Here is a 19604-nt window from a genome sequence, read left to right on the forward strand (position 1 = left end):
CAGCGCAGAAAAGGGACCCAAGAAGAGGAGGATCTGGGCTGCTCTTTGCAAAACCACTGCACAGAGCAGGTAAGTAGAACATGTTAGTTATTTTAAAAAAAATTCCCCTTTAAAAAGAAAAAAAAATACTTAAGTATCACTTTAAGTACCATTCACATTTTTGCTGAAAAAATATACACAGCTTTCTAGAGTAATTTGTGTACTTTGTAGTTCTTGCTACACCTAATAAATTATTTTGGAGGCAACAGTTTGTAAGTGAAATTCTGAATACACCGCAGCACTCACTCTGTATTTTTAAATAGCTTAATTGGCAACAATGAACCGTGAATTTAGATGCACCTTCTCAAAAGCGAATTCACCCTCAGGCACCAGCAATAATATTTCACATGCCGTAGTAGTTTGGCTCCTGAGAGTCCTATATTTAACTTTTTATTTCAAATGACATGGCTTTCAAATACTGGCTGGCAATTTTTTTTCAAACTAGTGCAATATAAAAAGAAAAAAAATCTTTGACCTTTATTCCAATGATTCAATGGACTGAATTCCTTCTTTGCCTTATCTGTCATAATAGCATATTTTTCATTTGGCATTGAAGCTAAAATCTCTGCTCAGTCATTTTTTTTTCTAATTTTGTTGTTTAAATTGGTTTATCTTAATGTAGTTTGTAAAGTGTGTTTTTAAAAACAAAAAAAACATGGTATACTTGCTCTGTGCAATAGCATTGCACAGAGCAGCCTCTATCTTCCTCTTCTCGAGTCCCCCACAGGCCCTCCTGGCTCCTCCTCTTCTCTGTGTGCCACCATAGGGAAGATGCTTTCTATTGTTCCACACCTGTGGACTTGATCCATCCCGAGCAGCGCTGCCTGCGTTTTTAAACAGACAGTGCGGCTCAGCCCCACCCCTTGCTTCTTCGTCAACAAATTTTGGTTTTGACTGACAGCAGGATGCAATTGCTCCCGCAGCCTCAGCAAAGCATGTGAAAGCAAAGAGAGTCGCTAAAGATGGGCACAGCCAGTGGCGGCTGGTGCTCAAAATTTTGGGGGGGGGGGGATGCGAACAAACGAAAAAACAATTGCAGCCTCACTGTGCCCATCAAATTCAGCCACTGTGCCCATCAATTGTCACCACTGTGCCATGCCATCAATTGTCACCACTGTGCCATGCCATCAATTGTCGCCACTGTGCCCATCAATTGTCGCCAGCTCTGATAGGCACTTCCACAGCCAACCAGCTGTCGTTATTCAGATGGCCGGCACTCACCAGGGGGCCGGCCACCTGAATAGTCGGCGGCAGCGGCGACAATACATAGATTCATGTAATGCATGAATCTATGTATTGTGTCGGTGCGAGCGAGAGGGGGCGGTGCTCCGGCGCCCTCTATGGACGCACCGCCACTGGGCACAGCACTGGATCGAGAAGAGGACGCTGGTAAGTATAAGGCTTGTCGAGGGGGTGACATTACTACCTAAACAATTTTTACCATAATGCAGGGAAAGCATTAAGGTAACAAATGTTTAGGCTTTGGCACTGCTTTAAAATGTCAGCATATTGCTTTGACTTTAAAAATATCCAGTGTTACCCTAAACTGGTAACACTCAAGTAGATTTTGAACGAATGTTTGCCTGAAAATTCTCAATACATTTGGTGAATTGGCAAATGTCAATCGAAAGCGCTTCAAAAATGTATGTGCTTTTAGCATTCCAATTTGGAATGAATGTAAATTCACAAACAAGAACAACTTGCCTTTTTAGAAATTCTTGTTCATTTGTGAAAAATTCCACTCCTTCAAATTTTCCCTTTTGCTATAGTCAAAAACAAACGCCAATTTGACCAAAAAGTAATGTTACAAAATATTGTAGCTCATATGTTTATCACATTCATGCACATATGTGCAGTGTGTTTACCTGCACTATGCATAGGGGCACACGTGTATATATATTTTTGTTCTTTTTTTTTTTTATGTATTTTAAAATAAAAAGTGCATATTTTAGACATGTGCATTTGTTTTCTTCTGAATGCATTTTCGTCCAAATTTTGGGAATTTTCTTTAACAAATAAATAACTAACGTGCAGAATCTGAAAGATCCAACATAAAAAATGCTTTATTTTAGCTTTCATTGCTACAACAGTTCGATATAGATAGGAGATTCGACATGACGCTGACAATAGCAATCTGTGTCTATGGAACCTGCGGTCGAATGTGCCTAACCTTAACTCTATTAGTCCAATTTTATTCTACATGGAGAGGAAAGATTTGACATTATAGAGACAGTGTTGGGGTAGACCATTCGACATGAACGACGAAGATTTTTGACGAAGCAGCGGAAAACATACAAACGCTGAATCTGTCATTTGAAGGCTTATGGTGTCTGTCGAAAGTTCTAAGAAGATTCAACAACCGGCTAAACTGTACGATGCCGCAATTGTACATTTCCGGACGAATGTTCGGCCCATATGCTATAGAAGAATTTGAATGTTGGTTGACTAGTAATAATAATTTATAAATATAATTATTACTAGTGTCATACAACATTAGAATTCTTCTATAGCTTGTAGGCGGAACATTCGACCGGAAATGTACAATTGCGGCGTACAGTTTAGCTGCTTTGTCGAATCTTCTTGGAACATTCGACAGACACCATAAGCCTTTAATGACAGATTCAACCTTAATTCGGATTTTTGGACGAATGCATTTAACTAAACAAAATAAATAAAAATTAATTTTGGGAGTAACTAAATACATTTATCAAGAGAGCTTGATCACGGACTGCTAATAAAAAAACACATTTTATTCCCCTATTTTAGCAGAATTTTAAAAATGTTTTTATGATTACCGAAAAAAAAAAAAAAGGTATTGATGATGCTCATTTTGAAAATGTTTGCCTGGATGAGACAACGTTTTCTTATATTTGGGGATGAGCTGACAGCAGTTTTGTTATCCCCTTTTGCGGGAACATTAATTTGATAGGCTAGTTAACCTTTCCTAATATCTGAAGATGGCTCCCAAAATGACACATACTTTATGGGGCAAAAATTGATGATTGTCTTGGCATATGATTCACTACTTCAACTTTTTTTTTTTTTTTAAGCCTTGTGTTGTCCTATACAGTTTATACAATAGCTTTGTACTCTTACTTGGGTCTTTAAAACTAGTTTATTTAAAGCCTTTAATGTAAATCTTCCAGTTTTTTTTTTTAAAGCCTATGGCGTGTGAACATGTAAATCTTCCAGTTATTACAAGGTTCGCAATACATTAACATTTATTTATAAGATATTACAGCGTTTTTAATTAATGTTTGTTGCCAGCTACATCCTTAAGCAAAGTGAGATTTTTCATAAAGCCTTTAAGCATTTGCCAGACTGTTGAAAAACACTGAATGATATTCACTGTTACGGGACACGTGTATGAAATGTGATTTAATTAAAGAAATAGTGAAAAGTAATCCCCCTTTTAAAAAGAGAAACTACCATGAATGACAATGGAGAAAGCTATGTCCCCCTTGTAGCACATTTGCATGTTAATACTGTTTCTATAGAGAGAGTAGGAGTTGTGCTAAAGAACTTGTTGTTCTGCAAATCGCTAACAGTGGGGTCTCTCTTTTTGTTTTCTTGCAGAAATAGAAGCAAAGGAAGCATGTGATTGGCTGCGGGCAGCAGGATTTCCCCAGTATGCACAACTTTATGAAGGTTGGTGTTGTATTGCATGGATATGATTTTTTTTTTAAAGAACAGTATTTTTATTTTATTTCTTAAATGGTCAAATTAATTTTGTATTGGCTTTAAATGAGAAGTGTTCTCCTTTGTTCCTACTAAATCCTCACACTAATAATAGATGTCTAATAAAACTGTTAAAAGCCAAGTAACATTAAATCTTGGAGAAAAAAAAAAAAAAAAAGCTTGGTTAGTTCTGTTTTTATCTTAGTAACCGTACTGGTATAGATAATTTTGTTTCATACTTTGTTTACAACTATCCATCTATGGGCCAAATGTGACCTTAAGCTCCCCACACATGGGCCAAATGTCAGAAGACCATGTCTGGTTCAAAAAAAGCCAGCCGACTTTAGGCCTGTGTGTATATCAGACTGCTTTTGTTGGACCAGCATGCTGGAAAACCTGCAGCCGACTGACTCCCGATCAGCGCTCTCGGCCAATGGCAGATTGATCAGAGTGTTCTGGGTTCATCGGGGCAGATCGCTGAACTAACTTTGCATGGTTAGTACAGCGTCTCCCGACCAAAGCTTTCAGTTTTTTTGTTGAGCAACCCAGTGTGTACCTTGCTTTATCCACACTGCTATTGTGACACTTAAATGCATCCTGACAACCACACTGGGAGTCTCATTGACACCAGGACAGTCAGGCCTTTGTTTTCCACAAAAGACTTGTGAAATCGGAGACTTATTATTGTTACTCAGGGTTGGACAATTAAAAGCAATACATATTGTGCCTTTTAAAAGACTGCCATGGGTGGCTCAAACTTTGACCAGTTTGTGCTGAATTGGATTGAATATGAGCTGTGGTGACTCCAACCGTGGCTTGAAAGGTCTATTGAAAAATCGACTTTTGTTGATGGAGCCAGGTGGAAGATTGAGTAGTGACTACATACAGTCAGATGCAGTTACTGATTGGGAATTTTTATAGCAATGGGTGCTGGCTGTTAGTCTGCAGGGGAGATCCACACTGTATAAGAGAAATCTACATTTGTATGGCAAACTTTAGCCTCTGAACTAGCTACATGTAATGCAGCTTCTAGTTTTAGCAAAATTTTGTAAGACTTGTGCAGACTTCACAGTATTCTCTTTTTAATAGTTCTCCTCTTGTACACTTGGCAATGTTCAAGAAGAAAGCTGCTATACCGTGAGAAATAAAAGTTTTGGTCTAGCAACTGAATGATGGTATTTCAAAAATGAATTGCTACACAATAAGCATTTCTAACACAAATAATTAGTTTGACGTGGAACGGATGCATTCTTGGATCCCTGGGATGTCCAGCGCAGCCAAATACCTGTAGTCCAGGTTTAGTTTCCTCTGTTGTGTCTACTCCATGTCTTCCTCGTACACAAAGGATAGTGGGACACACAGAGGTGGTCGTTTGTGTGTGTCAATGAACGTACTTGTCAGCTCTGCGGGAGAAGAAAAACCTCATTTCCTACAATTATACCCAATCATTAAAGAAACAGGCTCTTAGGTTAATAGTTTGACTTGGTGGAAAGCTGTTATGCAGTTTGGCGGAAGTGACTAAGTTCTTGGACATTCATTCTAGAGAAGTATTTTTTCTTTTTCTTCTTTAATCTTTTGAGACCTTATTAAATATTTTTTAAGAACAGCCGAAATTCCCTAAACTGAAGGGAAGAATGGACCTTGTAAATCCTGGAAATCTTTCATGCTGGGAAGAGGTTAACAACGTCTTGTGAGCCAAAAATAACTAAGAAGGGAGATGTGCCTGCAGATGTAGGTCAGTAAAGGCCATTTCCTGGACAAGGCTTTAACTGTAGAGCTTTTCAATCGGCTTTCCTTTTGTTAAAAATAACTCTCTCTCATTCTATTGTTTTTTGCTGAATATTGAATGATAATGGAGTTTATTTCTATGTCAACCTGTATCAGAAATTATACCTACTTCATTTTAAATGACTTAAACTTCGTAGCAACAAATTCTTAAAATATTGCATAATGCACACACAAACGATCTGTAGGACGCAGCATTTGCAGGTTAATAACGTGACAACACTCCAGAAATAAATACAAAGTAACAGCATGAAGTAACAGTTTTGATGCTCTTTTTGCCATGCTCTAATCAGTTGCTATTTCATGCTGTTACTTTGTATTTCCTGCATATTGAATAAACTGGAGAAATGGGCTGCAACTCTGACCTTGAGAATATAATCTTAAATGTTTTAAATGTCTGCATTTGTTGTCACATGATATGTTTTCTACAGATTTGATACGGAAGATTATCATTTAAGATGGTATTCTAAAGTTATATTTTTATACTATAGGGAGCAGAACGTTTTTATGCTTGGAATCCTGGTAATCATAGTTTCTACCCCTGTGGTTTAAGTCTGTTAAACCTCACTAATAGTATTATACATACATACACTTTACTGTTTTATAAAGTTATTAAACGCTTGACTGTTTTTCAGAACTGGTGAGCATGATCTTATAGTCTCACACAACTTTAAAGAGGTTCTGTCACTATCACTAGAGGTTTCTGCACCTACCTGCGACCATGTCCTAATGCTGAGATGCTCCCTTTCCTCCCACCATCACCACCACGACACTAGGAGTTTTGCCTGTTCATAACGGCTAAGCATTGAACCATAGCAGAGGCTACTGAAGGGAATATGCCCCCCCCCCTTTTTTTTTTTTTTTTGTGACAGTCACTTCTAAGCAGGTATTGATGTTTGCCCGAAAGATTGAGAAATAGGTGCTGATGTTGGTTGCAAAAGGATACTGTTTTTTCGGTTAATGATTAGGGCACATTTAAAAAGGCATTGTTGAATGCCACCTTTTGCATTTTAAAAGCATCTTTACTCAAATGTATGCATTTGAAGGCAAAATACAACATACAGCTGCATTTGACCTGCTTTGCCTATAATGCAAACCGATCTCAACTGGACCTGCTTCATAATGCAGTGCAAAGCGGGTCTACCACAGCCTAAATCTGGCCATACACTATGCAAATTGTGTCCATTTCCGGAGGAAAATTTGCTACGTGGATTATCCTGTTGCCAACCTTCCTCCTGGATGGAAAGTTGTTGGCAGAGCAGCATTTGCATCCATTCAGATGCAGCTGCTGTTTGGGTATTGTATTCAGACAGCCGCTGAAACCAGCTGTCTAGATACAATAGTAGCAGTGGAATTTCGTCTCTGCAGTATAGCATGGAATGAGGAATCTTTTGTTTTTGTTTTGTTTTTTGAGCCGAATTAAAAATATTTAACTGTGTATGGCTGGCAATGAAATTTATCCATACTACACCAATAAAGCCATTTCTGCAGATTTGGCATGTGCTTCAAGTGCATGGCAGACCCAGGAAAACAAGGTTTGTCGCGATGATCTCTAATAGACTCCATGGTGTAATGCGCCATGACTCTTGTATTGGCAGAGAATCATAGTTGCAGTGTTCACTGTTGAAGCCACACCCAAGATAACAGACCAGTATTCCTCATTCCTTTCTTAGGCTGCATTCACACCTAGGCGTACAAAATCGTGGCGTTTTGTCCCGCGAATTGCGGTGACAAATTGCAGCGTTTTGTACCGCGATTTGCGGCGACAAAACGCTGCGATTGTGAATGCAGCCTCCATTCATACCTAGGCGTTTTGTCGCCTGTAGTGTGACGCCGCAGCAGCCCCGAGACGCCGGAGGGATGAAAACACATTGCCCTCTATGGAGATGGTTCACATCTCCGCGCCGAACGCCGTACGCCTGCCGCCTGAAAAAAAGTCCCGGACCTTTTTTTCAGGCGGCTTTCGGCGTTCGGCATAGGAGATGTGAACCATCTCCATAGAGGGGTAAGGCTGCATTCACAATCGCAGCGTTTTGTCGCCGCAAATCACGGTACAAAACGCTGCAATTTGTCGCCGCAATTCGCGGGACAAAATGCCGCGATTTTGTACGCCTAGGTGTGAATGCAGCCTAATACAGACCCTCTTTTTCTGCTGCCCCTTTCCGCACTGTCCATACAAACCCATTGCTATGCATTATGCTTTTTCAGAGCTTGACAAATGCTTTAACCAGCTGTTTAAAGTTTGGTTACTGCCAAGTATATCACGTAAAATTCATTCTGCAGCAAAAGCTTTTCACCATCAATAAGAGGAAGTGTGAATATAGAATACCCAAACATCACATAAAAAGAAGGAAACATATGGGATGGTCGGTAAACCCGGATGGAACACAATTACTGAAATGACTTTTACAGTTTTCAAAATGTTAACATTATATAAATAGAGTTGTGTATCCATATGGGAATACTTACCAAATGAGCTATCCTTTTAAAAGAATAGAACTAGTCTGCTTACAACATCATAGTAATCATGTAGCAAGCAAGTTCTAAGCTTTCTTTTCTATTATTAAGATGGCTATCGGACAAATTTATTGCCGTTCCCAGTTTTTTTTCTTTTTCTGAATGCAGCAGAAAACAACAAAATCCTCACTAGATCCACTGTGCTGTTCTTCCACTTGTTTTCTTTCTTTTGGTTTTATTGTTGCCCAGGTGGGTCTTGTGTATTAGGTCTGGATAAGGAAATGTATTGTTTATGGCAACCATATAAACTTAATTTAAAGGTTTACTCCAGCTATAAAAAAAACTCTACACAACCAAAAGCAAGGCTAACTTCTGTCTTTCCAAAAACTTGTTAACTTCCTTCCCATCAAATTACAAATTGCAGAGCAAGTGTACCCCCACCTTAAGCCCAATTTTCATTCTTTATTTTACTCAGTATAAAGACCAAATTAAAGTGATTGTAATGCCTTGTACACACGGTCGGACTTTTGGCCGTGAGTCCGTCGGAAAGAATGAGAACAGGTTCTCTATCTAAGGTCCGTCGGACTTCCGAAAAAAAAAGTCCGATGGAGGCTACACACGGCCGGAATTTTCTTGAAAAAAAGCCTGTCTGACTTTTTTTTCTCTCTGGAAAATCCGTCTGTGTACTAAGCATTAAGGTTCCCTTTTTTTTAACCTAAAATAAGAGTGGTTACACCTACCTGCTCTGTGCACTGGTATTGCACAGAATGGCATTGACCCCCCTCTTCTGGGGTCCTCTGCTGGCTTTGTCTACTCCCTTTCTCTGCTTGCTGTGGGGGCACACTGCCATCAATCTGTCTGTGAGACCAGGAACAGAGACCAGCCCTGCTGTAGACGGGCACAACGCTGATTCGATACAGGATAATAAAGGAAAAGCACTCACAATGCCACATCCGTATATTTAAGGGGAAAACATGGACGATTACTCAGAAGGGGTAACCAATGGTTGGACTTTAGAGGAAAGGAACAATAGAAATGGCAAAAAATATATATTTATTAAAGAAAAAATACAAATGATTAACAGTGTTCAAAAGTTAAAACTATACAAGATATTACAAAGTATAGATTTGGTCCCTTGTGCATCTATGCGTTTCACCATGAGGCTTCTTCAGGACGAACAAAAAAAAAACAACAAGTCTCGCTATCTTGGGATGGACAGGATCTGATGTTTAAATATTCAAATATCTGAGAATCCTATATAGACAAAGAGAATTCCATAGGAAATATAGACATGTATATCTAAAATTCTGCTAGCAGATAAAAATATAAAATTGGGCAAACGTTCCCTATGTGGGAGATATCTAATACAGGAAATTCTGTATACTACACCCTAGTAGACGTATTGTCCGTGGTTCATTGAGTAACAAATATCTCACTTAATGGGGGCAGATGTCCAGAAAACAGAGCTTATGAGATCCACAAACAATAAGTATGTAGTATCAGGGGTCCAATGAGGCAGACCAAGCTGGTATACTGAAGATAAGCACACTTGTTATGTGGATCCAAACAGAGAGATAATCGACAATGGACGTGTGTAGTAGACCCCCAGGAGATAGCTTCACGCTGATTCGATACAGGACTCGGGTAAGTATTTAGGGAGGGTTGAAGCAAACAACTAGTGAAAGATTTCTTACCTTATTGCAGGTAACGCAAGGTTAAAAGACCTTTTCACATTAAACCACTTTAAGATGGTTACTTTAGCTGGTTTCCATAGTTATTTTACGGATTTTAAAGGAATACAAGCATTGACCAAGGGAATTTTTTTTTTATTACTATTAAAAATATTATATTTCTACAGTATATTTTTTATTTTTTAATCTAAAACACTTACTCACTTACTGATCCTTACTTACCTTACCTTATCGAGGTTCTGATTTCCAGTTTTTTAAATAATTATTGTAGAAGGGATTTATTTTTCTTTAAATCACCGATAATTTTTTTCATAAATTATTTGGCAAGGAGGTTGCTCTTTTTTATTTGGTGCACCAAAATCTGTATGAAAATAAGAAAAATGAGAAATTGGCAACATTAGTGTCGTCTTCTATTTAAAATAGTAGTTCTAAGCTGTAGTTGCCTTCTAGTTGATAGGTTAATTTTCATTGAGGTGTTAAATTGCTCAAAACATTACTTTTATATAATATAATCATGCACATGAGGTTGTTTATTATAGCTGGTTACTTGGAAAAGTAAGGCACACCAGTAGATTATCCAGACCTCTTAATAATCTGGCAATTTTATTCATTTCCTCCTGCACTTGTCCCCCTTGTGCTATGCAATTCCTTTCACCTATAGGACATACGTCTTCTAGAATTCTGCTTCAGCTAACAGTCAAAAGTTGTAGTTCAGTTACATCTGGAGCCCTAAAGGTTGTCTACTCCCTCTGCTCGAATTTTTTCCAACTTGTCCCACTTGTGTGGTAAATAATTGATTGCTGATTGTTTTCTTTTGCAAGATACTAGGAACATGTGGTCACACTGGGCAAATATTTATCTTCAAGTAGGATATATAGCATCATATTAAGCTTTTGATCCCTTGCAGATGTTTTACATTCAGCTGGCTTGTTCCCTTTCTCTTGGCTTTTATCTTTGCTTTGCCCAGCTTCAATGACCTTTCCACCGTGTCCCATGTGAGTTTTATCAAGGCTGCATGTAAAGGCGCCATCCTTATGAAGTTATGCTTCAGCAGTGGTATTTGAGATGGCACCAGCCATCATTTATCTTGGAGTTTTTTCCTACTTTTCTCTTTCATAGTTGTGTCCAGGAAGCATCTGGTTCCTTTAACCCTTTACAGCATTATAAAGTTCTCACTGAAAGTTGTCATTACTTCGGAAATATGTCTTCTCTTTAAGGGTCCATGCTCGCTAGGAGCAGAAAAAATGGCAGAAACTCTGGCATAGTAAGCGGCATTTACAATGCTCATAAAAGCTCATATTGCCCAAAAGTTTCGGAGCGTTTCTGGGCATTTGCTTTTACAATCATTTTTTTCCAAAACATTCTCCTCTGCCCATTTTTCAGTGTTCACTTAAAAATGCAAACGCTCCTAAACACTGCGTTTTTGTTAGGAGCGTTAAGAAAGCTTCTCTCAAAAACGCATACAGAAGAGTGTTTGTTTTTTTCTGCCTCTAAACGCCATAATGTGCACGGACCTATAGGATAACATTGAGCTACTTCTACAGGCAGGATAAAAACCTGCACAACTCCCGTAGAAGCAGCGTTTTTTTAAGCCCAGTGTGCATGAACCCTAAATCATTTCAGAATACACACTTGACTGAAGTATTTTGTATGTAAAATATGTAAAGAAATCCTATATGTTGATGGGCAGCTGTCTCCCTGAGGACAACAGATGAGAAGATTTGCCTGTCATTTTATATCGTCTGAACTCACCAAGCGTTATATAATAGGTTAATACATTCTTTTCCTTTTCTCAATTAAAATGGGAATGGGCCAGTCACACAGAATATTAGGGTAGAAAAGTCATATTGGGTTGTCAGATCTGAGAGTCAGCTCTCCATGTTCCCCTCGTGGACAGTGCAAGTGGCAGTGCGGAAATATTGTGCAGGGATGGTCTACAGTTGTCTATCAGTGTGGAACAATGGAGTATCAAAGTGCATCCATGTAGACAAAGTGGCTAAAAGAGGCTGCTGGAGAAGAGCAACGCAAAAAATGCTAAAATGGTCATTTATAAAGAAAGAGAAAACATGGCAATTGTTTGATACATCCTTTTGCAGACTAAATGTCACCCAATCAGAATTTTGATCTACTTTAAAGCAGTAAAAGGCAAGGTCTACTTACATTGTCGGAACCCTCTTGTTTTTTGCAAATGACCGGCTGTTGGTAGGTATAAAAGGTGAAGAAAAAAGTTAGGGATTAAGAAGCCCAAAGATGACCATGGGTGGAAAAAAAGAATATCGCTCAACATAGTCAGTCTTAATGGGAGAATGTCTTCTACAACACCATTATGTTCTTCCGGCAGGGGGGCGCAGGGAACCTTCCAGGCCCGCAGAGCATGATTACTGCTAGCGGCTATAGCGTACGGCAGTAATTGCATGTAAAGAAAATACAACAGGCTGGTTGTACCCAAGTCGATGGATGGGTACAATCAGCCTGCCCATAAATAGAGCAAATCTCTGCTGATTCGTTCCATGTATGGCCATCCTTTATACTTGCCTCACCTTAATCTTCTGCCCAGGACGCCAAGGCAAAGATGATGCCCCATCAATTTTGGTTAGATCCAGGGCACAACTGACTCTGGAGTGTTATAGCTGGATTCAGAGACGTTTACGCCGGCGTATCAGTAGATACGCCGTCCTAACTCTGAATCGACGCCGTCAAATTTAAGCGTATTCTGGAAACCAGATGCGCTTAAATTAGGCTAAGATACGAGCGGCGTAAGTCTCTTACACCGTCGTATCTTAGGGTGCATATTTACGCTGGCCGCTAGGTGGCGCTTCCGTTGAGTTCGGCGTAGAATATGCAAATGAGCTAGATACGCCGATTCAGAAACCTACGTGCGCCCGGCGCATTTTCTACGTAGTTTACGTAAGGCTTTTTCCGGCGTAAAATTAGTCGAACAAATAGCTGGCCTAGCCAATGTTAAGTATGGCCGTCATTCCCGCGTCGAAATGTGAAAATTTTACGTTGTTTGCGTAAGTCGTCCGTGAATGGGGCTGGACGTAATTTACGTTCATGTCGAAACCAATACTACCTTGCGGCGTACTTTGGAGCAATGCACACTGGGATATGTCCACGGATGGCGCATGCGCCGTTCGTTAAAAACGTCAATCACGTCGGGTCACGAGTCATTTACATAAAACACGCCCCCCTGTTCCTCATTTGAATTAGGCGTGCTTAGGCCGGCCCATTTATGCTACGCTGCCGTAGCTTAGGAGGCAAGTGCTTTGTGAATACAGCACTTGCCTCTCTGACTTACGGCGGCGTAGCGTATATGCTCAAAATTAAGCCAGTGAATCTGAATCTAGCTATATGTGTGAGATTTTGCTTGCTCTGCATTACCCTAGAATCTTCCAGGAGGAACAATGATGTAACGCCCAATGTGGAACGTGGGGGTGTGGCAAATCTATTTCTTCTTTTTGTACAGACATGTTTTATACATGTGATTTTTTTTTTTTTTTGGATTGCAATATTTAGTACCATCATTTACATTTATCTGAAGGACAAGATCCATCTTTTAAGATGCTATATTTTTTGTTTATACCTCATTCAGATCTTCTATTTCCCATCGACATCTCTGCTGTGAAGAAGGACCATGATTTCCTGGATAGAGATGCAATTGAAGCCTTATGCAGGTTGGTACTAATGGAATGGAAATGGAATGTGTGTGTGTGTGTATATGTGTGTGTATATATATATATATATATATATATATATATATATATATATATATGTGTGTGTATATATATGTATATGTGTGTGTGTATGTATATATATATATATATATATATATATATATATATATATATATATATATATATATATATATATATATATATATATATATATATATATATATATATATATATATATATATAATTTTTTTTTTTTTTTATTAAAGCCAAGTTATCTCTATTATCCTATATTAACACTGGTTATTGACTTTTTTGCCGATAGAAGTTTGGACTGATACTTGGCCCAATATAACTAAATGATAACACCACATACAAGATAATCCTTACCACATGTAAAAGTAGCAAACCGTTCCAACATAAACCAGTAATGTGGGTCGAAGGCAACATTTCTAAGTGGTGGCCATAATTAGCCAAGTTCCACTCCTGTGTATAGCTTGTAAATTACTCTCCAAGCAAAAACAGACTAAAATTTAACACTGACAATTCCATTTAATTGATGCTTTTTATGGTCCGTAATTTGTTGACCATGTATAACACCGCATCTTACTGGGGAGTTTATTGGAAATGGAAGGCATTTGTTCATATTATCACTACAGCTGTTGTTTGACCAGGTATTAAATTGTACTAACCTTAACTGATGGCGAAAGACTAATTTCATGTGTATTTGTAGAAACCAACAATCCCCACAGGGAAAGAATGTTAAAAGTCCGGTAGCCTTTCAGGCACACATTCACTGGGTAGAATAGTTTCATTGCCTAATGGCTATAAAGAAGTAGCCGGTCATGTGTCTTAAGATGATCTGTGTGCAAACTCTCCAAGAATGCCTGAGCAAGGACCTAAGGTGTCCCATATTGAAAACCGCTGACCCTTGTCACACGAAGGCATAAAGAAGTATTTGTGTTTGGTTTTAGTTCTTCTGTCATAAATTACATTCATTAGCCAAAGCCCCTCAACAGACTTTGTATTTTAATGCAGTACTGCCTGTGATGGTGCTTTTGGCTTTCCCTAATCCCTTGCTAGCTACATTTAAAAACTGATACCAACCGTTCCATACATATTTTCAGATAATATATTGAAAGCTAATTTGAGCTTTACTCCTATTGCATTCCAGTGTTCAGATTTGGTATTCAAGTCACAGGGACATCTTCTCTTTTTGAAGATCTCATTTAATTTAACTGTTGGAAGATGAACACGTACTACACTCATCTCATAGCAATCTGGCAGCTCACCTCAACCAATTAGACCGTCTTTTTTAGCCTCATATAAATGGTCTGGAATATTCTGTGCAGTTCTTGGGTTTTTCTTGCCTGATGGAATGAAATTACCAAATACAGTATATCATACATTCTAGGGAGCTTATCTAACATGCTTTGCCTTGTGAACTTTCATGTTGGGTAAAATAAGCACTTTTAATGGCTTTGTCATAATCCTTTTTTTAATTTTTTTATCCTAGACTTTTGATAGTAAAGTGTAGTTGGCATACTAACTAGATTCGTATGCATTAGTTATTAAAAGGGCATTTTTTTTTTTAAGATGCTGATGCACAGGCGTTTCCTGTGCTTATCCCTCGCTAGTATAATGAGACTATTGACAGAGCTTGGGAAAACCCAAAAAAGTAGGTCTTCCTTTTTATGATAATTCTGAGCCAAATTTATAGTTTGAGACTGCAGTTCATTCCTTTGTACTGGTATAAATCTTTCCTATCTACTTGAGATCTCTGTTTTGTTTTTGTTTTGTTTTTTTTACAAAGATTAAGGAATTCTAACAAAATTTCTCCTCCTTTTTTTTACTTTAAAACAATGTTATGAACTAATGTTTAGGAGAGACTTGAATTTCTTTAGAGCTGCCTGGACAATACTGAAGGTCACAAAAAGACAACATGCTTCTCTTGTTTTGCTCTTTGGTACCCAAAAAATGTGACACACCAGAAATGTAATCTGCGCAGACATGGTTTTTCTTGTAACTGACACCAGGCGTATCGGACAGATTTTAACTTGGATTTCCAGAACTATTCAGTTACACTTACAACATTAAAAGTTTATCTTCCTGGAAACAGACTGGGCCGTATCTTTTTTCAGCCAACTGTGCAGTTTCGTTGTGTAGACACATTAATATAAAAGTCTTGCAGAGATTAGATGTCCTTATCAGCAAGACTGAAGATTCTCTACTGCAGATCAAAGTTATCGTGCAGGTTGGGGAAGCGAATTGTGTGCAGCTGGATGGGACTAGATAATTCCAGTTTTTCAAATCTCGTACATTGTTACATTTCTGTTACCTTGTACAGTTTAGGGAAGGTAAAAAAACGTATGTGGTTTAAGATTTTTTTTTTTTTTTTTTTTTTTTTTTTACTGTTGTCCTTTTATATGGCTTGCATAGCTATGCCTTAGTTTAAGAATATTAATGGATTAGGGTGGAATTGTTCTTTAATTTTCTAGTGGTAAGAACTACCTCAAATGACAGGCCAGACTTAGTTTTGCTGTGCCCCAAATATTTATTTTTAAAATCTTGGCAAGGAGTGTTGAAATATGAGTGCTTTTTTTTCCCTAACGTAGTGGAACAGTGATGCACAAAGCATAGCACCCTCAAGAAACAAATTAGATGTTCACTGTTGTAATCAGAAACAATGACTTCTGAATCGTTGGTTGGTCTCAGTTACAGCACTTTTCGTGCTCTCACTGGAATTATGCTCACCGCAAACTACTGATGTGACATCTACTTTTTTCATGCTCAGCGGGTGCAGGCTCCCTATGTAGAAGGAGCTGCTAGGCAAACGGATGCTTGTGTCAGGTGACCGTTGTAGCAGCAAATCAGAAGAACTTGCATGCAGAAGCTACTGTGCATCCATATGCCAGCCAAGCCACTGAAAAAGAATGCCTAGACAGAGGTTTAAGTAAACCTTTGATAATGGAAATATCAGCATGGTCATTGCCAGGCTTTTGGGTTGTCCTCTTAATCTTGGTGTTACTACCAATTACCTCCAAAGCAAGTATATAAGGAGGGAGTCTAGAGTTTTTAGACGGTGGCTCTGATTGTTCAAATCACAAGGGGCTGATCAGGAGAACAGTTTGTCAGTGGCAACACATTATGGCAAATAATTTAAATCGTATTAGTTAATTTCAAGTTGGGGCAGACAGATCTAGGGGGTCACCATCCTAGGTCTAGTCTTCATAACAGTAGTGAAAATAAAAATACGTTCTAATTAGTTAATGGTGAAAGTTTAAGGAGATGTGCTTTAAAAAAAACAATGTTCTACATTTTGTATTTATATTGTGGTGAATATGGGATTCCATAAATGCCAGATCTGTTGAATGCAGATAAAAAATGTTGTGTAGTTTGACCAGCTCTGTTTATCTAATTATAAGGTTTCCATTTAGACACTAAAAGCAGTCTTAACAAGTATGTCACGTGCAGCTCTCCCCTGAAGCAAAATAAAGTTTATTGCAAGTACTCATTAACATTTACAGCACTGGCCAGGTTATCAGATGGTAATAGGTCAGCACTAGCTGGTCATCCCATCTTCCACTCATTGAACACAAAATACTTGGTATGATCAAGGAAATAAGGATGCATTCAGTGTAGCGCCAGGCAAATCATCCATGTTCTTTTTCAGCGATTGCTTAGACTTTTAAAAAGCATTAAAAGGGCCTTTTTTTCCGCCGTGCATACCAAATGCATTTTTGAAATAGTTTGTATATATTTGGCAGGGGAAAAAACATGAATCAACCACACAACTTGTTTGCTTAGGATTTAGCATTTGGATGTTTAAATGCGGAAGAAAGGCCGGTCTGTGCTTTTTGAGTATCCTATGTATCCTAGAGACTGACGTCTTGGGGCCAACATTTTCTCTGTACAAAATGAAAGAATGTTTCCCTGTGATAAATGAACGTGTTTGTAGATGCTAAAGTGTGCCATTTCAACAGGTCTAAAGGACACACAGTATGTTTTTTTTATATATTACTACAGAACTGATAAAAAAAAAACGTGTGTCAAGGGTACATTCTTATCAAGTCCCTGTATATTAATATTAAAACCAGCCACCTCCCCAGCTCTGATCTCTACATCACCATATCCTAAGTGTCTTCCTAATCCCATATATAGCAGTACTTAAACTAGGTGACTGGCAGCCAATCAGGTGTGTTGACAGGGAACATGCTGATGGGAGGTGAGAGCAGAGGGAAGACCTTGACAGTCTGCTTGCTGCTCTTTCACTGTCCAGTTAGTAAGTTGTTGAGCTGGAGAAGGCACGCCACTGTATTCTTTTTACAGCTCCTTCTATAACATTACCAAAGTGGTGTTATCCACATGGGCTGTGTAAATTTCTGGACTAAATGTACACAAATACATCTGTGTATTACGGTATTGCCTTGTTAGTGGATTTGTTTGTTTGCTTGCTTGCTTGCGTACTTGTTTTTTTTAATGCTAGATATCTTTTCTCCTAGTAGTTGCAGCCAAACTTGCATTTTGCCATCGATGTAAAGAACAGCTAAAGCTTTCTCTGATGGTGGATGCACGTTTGATTTCTTTTAGATTTGATCAGATCAAGTTGCAGTATATTTCATGATCTTTTTCATATAAAATACATTTTATATTAATTTTGTAAAAGGTAAAATAAAACAAATGTATTATACTACACATGTTACAAAATACAAACATCACTTTTACATTTTCCAACCTGTTTAGTTTTTCTTTTTGATTCTGCGTAAAACTTAGAAGATTGTATAAGGCTTGTTTCACTTTCTATTTTTTAATTGCCATTGAAGTATAGAAATTGAATTACAATACAATTACATTGAACCATAAAGAATAGATGCTGGACAAGTGATTAGTAATCACAATACAAAGTTAGAAACTGGTCTTGATAGATTTGTCCAACTTTACTTTAGATACCCTCATAACCTTAAGCATAAAAGTATAAACCTTTGTACTACTAGGACCTTTGTATTTGTGACCAGTATAAAAGCAACACAGTCCTCACTTACTGACCACTAATATTCTCCTGAGGTTCAGTAGGGAGAAACATGGATTTTTTCTTGGAAGTAAAAGTAGTAAAATTTTTGAACAAAAAACAAGTTTTGTGAATTTTGCAATTTAATCCCCTGTTGAATGCAACTGGGACTTACTTGGCTAGTTAGATATACAAATCCTGTAAGAGCATAGCTCTGAACTTGATGGCAAAATATGAGAAGTTAAGGAGTATAAAGAGCACTGTAAGCTGTGTAGTGTGTATTCATTGTAAAGAATTTAAACCAATGCCTGTTTGCCTTCTCGTACAAAGATGATATTAAGATTTTTGCTAGTTCAGCATATTTTATCTGTAAATAGAAAGATTTCCTTGAACATAGGGCTGCTTATTTTGGCAATTGCTCAGGGTTTTTTTTTTTTTTTTTTAGAATAGTCTTAAAGGGGATTTGTATTGCCAGTTGCCTCCTAGCTAATAAGAAATGGGAAGCTTTTTTGAAGTAATTTGTATAACTACATGTTTAAGTGTGCATTTTAAAAGCAAGCATTTTAGGTGTATAGACATTCTATTTTAAATTCTTTAGAAAAAACAAACAAAAAAAATGTAGTTGCCTACTAAGTGTGTGTGTGTGTGTGTGTGTGTGTGTGTGTGTGTGTGTTATGCCGAAAAAAATTTTTTAGCTGCCCTCTGGGAGATGGATTAGGTGTCATGTAAATATTTTGTTTAATAAAAAAAATTCTTTCTATATATTTTTTTATACTTTTTAAAAAGCCCTCCCAGCATAGCCGTGACCGGTCAAAATGTCTCATTACTTTTTATTTTATAGAAGGTAAGCATTTTATATTTATATCTTTTAATTATTTTGCAGGCGGCTAAACACTCTGAATAAGTGTGCAGTGATGAAACTTGAAATCAGCCCAAACAGAAAAAGGGTAAGTTTTACAAAAAAGGCTTAAAACCATTGATAGTCTTTTTTAATGAAGAATGTAACCTCTCCATATTATGGTCACCTAGTTAATTGGTGGTTCCCTTTACAAGTGATAATCCATTTTAGATTGAAATGCAAATGAAATGGCTTGTCGCGTTTGAAATCGCCTTCTAATTTTACAAGAATCTTAATGAACCCTCTGTAGATAAGATTTTTTTCATTCAAGTTGGGAGGAGGGGGTATGGGGGAAATACACTAGAGGAAGCACAGCAGGGAGATGGAAACTTCAAGTGACATAAATGATCTAAATGGCTTCCAGTTAGGTGTAAAAG

The 19604-nt window shown here is 37.9% G+C and overlaps 1 protein-coding gene across 2 annotated transcripts in view; it reads left to right on the forward strand.

Moving 5' to 3' along the window:
• The window catches only part of DLC1 (DLC1 Rho GTPase activating protein), a 540558-nt gene that overhangs the window by 499921 nt on the left and 21033 nt on the right, over positions 1 to 19604 (forward strand). For both annotated transcript variants that reach the window (XM_040334678.1, XM_040334682.1), the window contains 3 exons: positions 3616 to 3687; positions 13243 to 13324; positions 19213 to 19276. In XM_040334678.1, coding sequence (XP_040190612.1) covers positions 3616 to 3687; positions 13243 to 13324; positions 19213 to 19276 — 218 coding nt within the window. The remainder of the gene's footprint in view (positions 1 to 3615; positions 3688 to 13242; positions 13325 to 19212; positions 19277 to 19604) is intronic.

Source organism: Rana temporaria, chromosome 1 (genome assembly GCF_905171775.1).
Source record: "Rana temporaria chromosome 1, aRanTem1.1, whole genome shotgun sequence".
Lineage (NCBI taxonomy): Eukaryota > Metazoa > Chordata > Amphibia > Anura > Ranidae > Rana > Rana temporaria.